Here is a 6,103-nt window from a genome sequence, read left to right on the forward strand (position 1 = left end):
AACGACACATAATAAATGTAATTACTGATGACATACTTGTTATTTGTAAATTATTTAACAATCATACCCCCTCCCCCCTACCAAATCCAACATTGTTCTAGGGGTTCTCCCAGTTTAACAGGTAAATACCTGATCATCTTAGTAAGGCTTTCATAAGAATGTATTTCTGAAAAATATAGGAGTACGTTATCAGACGTCATTCTTTTTGGTGTCAAAGGTTTTCTATTAACAGACTGCAATTTCGCTTATTTAAAGATGTGTATGCTTTGCAAATTGTGGCCCACATAAAGAAAACTGGTTATGAACGACTTGATAAATTTATCAGACTAACTGCAAAACACGAACGGACATGCGTCTTAGTATGTATGTTGGGCTGGAAAAGTATTGAATGTGAAATACAACTTGGATATTTAAGGTTTTTAAGACAATTATGTGAAAAGCCGAACAAAGATTTAGCAAATCATGTGTTAAATTTTAGACTATGAACATGTATTTAGAGCAGAGGGGAAAAAAGCATGAAATTCGTCCCAGATATGGTAACTGTTTAAAAAAAGTATAATCTCCCAATGTTCTGAATAAAGTTTAAATAGAAACTGGAGTTTTTCGATCATAAGAGACATGGAAAATATTATGATGAAGAAAAATAAATATTTTTGAAACAGAAAAATGGACCTTTAGAATGGCTAATGATGATTGATTTAATAGCTTTCGTTTTTACATACAAACATAGAGGGAATGTTCAAATAATTCAATAAGCTTAGACCACGCTGCTCAGATTAGCGAATTATGGATAAGCAAATGTAATAAAACAAATATTATTTTAACGTGTCTTGATTATGGAACACTTTGCTAAGACGCAATACAACATGTTGTTATAGATTGTAATAGAAATGAAGAATTGTTAAAAACTGTAAAATGTATTTGACAAAGTGGTTGTTTCAGAAATATTATAAGGTGATAGCGAAACTTAGTTACAAAAACTTATAGGCAGACGTCTATTACCATTACAAAACAAGAATGTTCATAAACATGCACGCGCGCTAAAACAAATCGCTATTTGCTACCGCATCACAGGAATAAAACTTAAACCTAGGACCAGATGTAGTCAAAGATTGTGCCCGACGGGTACGATCACTCTCGGGTTGGGGTTTTCCAATCCTCTTTTTCATCAAGTATTTAAAAGCATGTATGAAATTAGAAGCACTCTACCCACAGAAACACAGCAATATGATACTGCAATTGTAATCCGTACATTTATAACAAAACAACATGAATGTCAGTGCAAAAAATAAACGACACAACATTAAGGTAACTACAGCTGATATATCTATAAGAAAACAACATGCATGCAAGTGGAACCTTCGTACAACGACAAAACAATTATTTAACTATAACTGATATATCCAAAACAAAATGCAAGCTCATGTATCCTTTCCACTTTGGGATTCTACGATTATATGATTGTTGCGTGTTATTTAAGTATTAATCATGAAAGATTTCAAGATAAACTTTTTTCATGTAATAATAACAAGGAAGTTTTCAGTGACTACTACCTAACTTATATATTGTTTTTTTTTTCAAATCACTGCATCTCACGCTTCCATAATCTTGTGAGACGATTTTCAACTGTTGTAAATAAACTAAACCTAAGGTATCCAATTTAAACAAACGTAATCGAGTAACAAATCAAACATTTATTTTGACAGCAATGATTTCACCAAGTGATTTTAACAAATTTGTTTCTGCATGCAATGAGACACTTATTTGATCTAACATAACACAGGAAGTAGGACTATAGACCTAAGACGAAATTCAATGACTGGGTGTACCAAAAAAGTGCACGACGTGTTTATAATTATGAATCATCCGTTCTTGCTGACAACTTAATTACTTCTTGAGCGGTTTCTAATAGTTGTACGCTGCAAAATGTTAAAACTAAATTTGGGGTTTGCTGTCATAGCCTTCGCTTTAAACGTATGTCATTTTGTTTATACCGAAGAACCAGGATGTTCGAAATTTGACTATGATAAAAGAATAATGGAATTCATTACCGAGACAAGATACGAAGTAAAGAAGATGGCGAACGATTTAAGGAGAACGGAAGAATATATGCTAGCTATTTTAGAAAAGCGTAAAGGTGAAATGGACCAGATGGTCGACAAACATGAAAAGGGAATGATGAATATCACAGACAGAGTTAAAAGTCTTCAAGGTAAGAACTTTTGATTTTTTTAAATATTTTGCCTAATTTCATTTAAATTTTTCCAACAACTTTATGTTATTTTGTTCTTAGTCTATATTTTCGTGCCAACTTGATTTCTCTTCTCCCTTTTATAATATTTGCAAAGCTGAGTAATCTTGTATCAAATGTTTTCAAAACTTTTGTCGATGTCATTGAAAGATTTGAGCGATATTTAGAGATTTAAGATTTAAAAGCAGGATAATGGTCAAGCAGGTATTTATAAACATGTTTGAACTTATTTCAAACATTCACCAATGGTAAATACTGAAGTCGATTCATGTCAATGCAATTAACTATCACATTTCTAATTTTTATGATTTTTGTGATTATAGGAGCAATAATACGAGTACATGTAGGTGTAAAATTTGACAATTTCTGTAAAAAACATCACAAGTGGGAAATGAAGCTGTCTTTTATAGCATCTCGGCGTGCAAATTTTGACATTGAAAGGAGACTTCAATGTGATGACCATTATTTTGCGAGTCTATTGTAAAATATGATCTATGTCACAAAGGGAAATAAATCTGCAGTACATACATTGTAAATTGATGAATATTAGCTGCAGAGTTGTAGCCATTTAACTATTTATTTTTAACAAAGTCTCTTGTAATTCTATATAGAATTGCTGTTCACGTTTGTTATGACTTTATATCTGTCTTGAATATATGTGAACATTTATAGCTAAGACAAATAAGCTTATAAATAAAAGAAAATTCAAAATGGAACCTACTATTAAACTTTTTTTTGTTTGTACGTGTTATTATTGTTCTAAATTATTCAATTTTCATTACATTCATTCAGAAAGAGTGGGGAATTTTTATTAGTCACGAACTCTATCTAAACAATGATTTAAGTTGTAAAAATACAATTAAGTGTATATATTTTTGGATCAAGGTTTAAATCAAGGTTGAAGATTGTTTACGAACATTGCGACGCATTGTGATTTATTTTTTGTTCTCTACGTTTATTAGGTTTCAAATTTTGTTTGTTGTAAAACATGATCGAAACAATATCTAATTTATCTTACTTCTACAACTAAATACGTAAAGAAAAAAAAATACATTTTTATTTTCTTCTTATTTTTGTAAAATAAAAGTTTTCCGGTACTTCAGCCTCATTTAAGCTAGTAAATTGTTATGTATAGCACTATCAAATACCAGTTTTTACTGACAATTTACCCTGCAATCTTGGAACATATCGTCAGTCTAAGTTTAATAACAAACCAATTGTCTAAAAGGCATGAAAATAGTTGACAGTCAAACGACTTGGTTCCTGACAAGACGGTGAGGTACTTGGTGTCTGGTCTAAAATGATCGCTTCCGGCAGGCGACAAATTGTTCTATATAACACCACGGTAAATGGGGAATGTTAATATAATTTTTTTGTCATCTACATGAAATAAAAAAATTAGGAATTTATCAAGAAAGTTTAAATCGATTTGCAGGCTCGGTTTAATTCAGCCAGTTCATGAACGATAGTTAAAGTGCAAGCTTCTTTCCACGCCTGTAGCATGGGCTTAATCAGAATATGAAATTATATAATTTTGAATGGAGACGCATCCGCACATTGTCCATTTGGATATAATGATGGAACATTTAATGCGACAGCGACATTCCATGAAATGCGAATGGTTCAAATAATATATCTGTAACTTAATAGAAATGGGATATTTATTGAAGTAAGACCTTCTTTGTACAAAAAAAATAAATAAATGAAAAAAATATCACATAGACGGAGCAAAACTTGCCCTGTACATTTAAATCATATAGAAGAAAAATAGCATGTGCTACGAGGAATTTTTTATTGTACAATAAATTCAATCAACAAACACTTGAGCAAATTGTAGTCCATGTAAATCATAAATCTTTTACATGTATTGTATTTCAATTTGATAATACTTTTATACATTTCTTTTCAGAAACGTTTGGTTACAAGACTGTAGCTTTCAGTGCTTATAATCCATTCGACAAGAGTTTACACACGAACGAAATTCTTATTCTTCAGTCGGTGCTCATAAACGAAGGGAAAGGATATGATTCTAAAAGTGGAGTATTTACGGCACCAACTAACGGTCTTTATCACTTCACCGCCCATGTTTGCAACACATACGCACTTGTTATTCACTATGCTATTGTGAAAGATGGTGAGTGGATAGCAAGATCACAACAATTTGAACAAGCCGATGAAAATAAACACAAATACGCCGGCTGTAGTTCTGTAAGCGCCCTTACAAGGATGGAAACAGGTGACCAAGTATGGATAATGTGTACTTCTGGATATTCTTCTTCTACTTTTCAGATTCACGACGACAGCCATCGTCGGAATTCGTTTATTGGTGTTCTTCTTCATACATAATGTCTTATAAGTTAATCAGGTCGTTGGCCGTGTATTTAGAGCCGTCGACGATTTTCCTCATCATTATATTGCTAACTTGTGGGTTATATGCACTTAACTAAACTGTGAGTTATATGCACAATAATATTTTTTATTGTTGTTTTGTTTGTTTTAATGTTTTAACCGAAAAATATTAAACCACGTTTGAAAATCGTAAAGTATTTATGAAATTTCAGCAGAAATATACTTGTCTACATCATGTTAAATAAAATTGCATGTTTACTGCAAACACCTTATTAATTCCATGCATAATGTTGCAATTGCTATGCATTTCATCATACTAGACTTGATCAGTTAAAATTTTATGACATAGCTACTATTTTAAGGCGATAAATAGTTTAATAAGATAAATGAGTAAATCAAGTCTATACGTGTGACTTTTTGTTGCAAATGGTTCCATGCTATAAAGATGTTTTTGTTGTGTGTGTGTGTGTGTGTGTGTGTGTGTGTTGGTGTGTGCGTGTGTGTGTGTGTGTGTGTGTGTGTGTGTGCATACGTGCGTGCGTGCGTGTGTCTGTCTGTTTGTGCGCGTGTTTTTTCTTCTTTTTTATTGTTGCTGTTATTGATTTTTTGGTTGTATTTTTTTTTCTTTCTTGAGAGGGGGTGGTTTACAAAATTGGATCACAAGTAACAAATTGGCGATATGTTTTAGAAATTATATTACATTTATAATAACACTAACTAAAAGTTTGTTTTAATTTACTATTTAAAATTCCTCTTGCAGTTGGATTGAAATCTTCAAAATGATTTTCTGTCGACTTTACAAAAACATTTTTAAAGTTTCATATATAGTACAAAACGTTGATTAGGATTAACATTTTCAATATACGTAAGATTGAAACGATTAAAAAAAACACATCTTTTTCGCAACATTAAACTTATCTTAAATCTATATATTGTGCTTCTATACGTTGATATGTACTTTTTCACATAAATAAAATTTCACCTATATACGATACATTTATTGCATAAGTGGTATGCTTTTTTACAAAAAAAAGCAAAATGCTTTTTTACAAAAAATAAGCAAAATAAATAATAACTCAAAAGATTTTACAATATTACCCGTCGGTCGGTAAATAGTGATTATGAAATATAGAGATAGAAATATAAGATAAAAACTATATCTAAGGACGTTTCCAAATAATAAATTAATAAATAGATATTGAATGAAATGCATAAACAATTTGATTTTCACCCTAGGGGGCGTGAGGGATGTTGCTTGTTTTCATTTTTCCTCATGTACAGACTCAACCAAGCCGTGTCTGCAAGTCTCTTATAATATTTTTGTTTCCGAGGGATCACTTTGTTTCCAGATTCTTATACTTCACAACAGCAGAAGTCAAGTGCTGTGTGCATGGTGTGGCAGCTGTAAAAAGTTGTCCGGTACTTCACTTCAGTGTTGTTATATTTTTCTGGTCCTTTGGAATCAGTGATGCCAGCACTGTTAAGTGTTGAGAATTGAGAACC

General features: G+C 31.7%; 1 protein-coding gene across 1 annotated transcript; it reads left to right on the forward strand.

Annotated features, from left to right (window-relative positions):
* The first annotated feature begins 1,811 nt into the window (after positions 1-1,811).
* On the forward strand, positions 1,812-4,738 carry LOC132725288 (heavy metal-binding protein HIP-like). Its single transcript, XM_060710386.1, has 2 exons — positions 1,812-2,212; positions 4,161-4,738. The coding sequence occupies exons 1-2, from the start codon at positions 1,927-1,929 to the stop codon at positions 4,595-4,597; spliced, it is 723 nt and encodes a 240-aa protein (XP_060566369.1). The 5' UTR covers positions 1,812-1,926; the 3' UTR covers positions 4,598-4,738.
* Positions 4,739-6,103: the final 1,365 nt, after the last annotated feature.

Source organism: Ruditapes philippinarum, unplaced genomic scaffold (assembly GCF_026571515.1).
Source record: "Ruditapes philippinarum isolate M1 unplaced genomic scaffold, ASM2657151v2 ctg6579_1_1_1_1, whole genome shotgun sequence".
Lineage (NCBI taxonomy): Eukaryota > Metazoa > Mollusca > Bivalvia > Venerida > Veneridae > Ruditapes > Ruditapes philippinarum.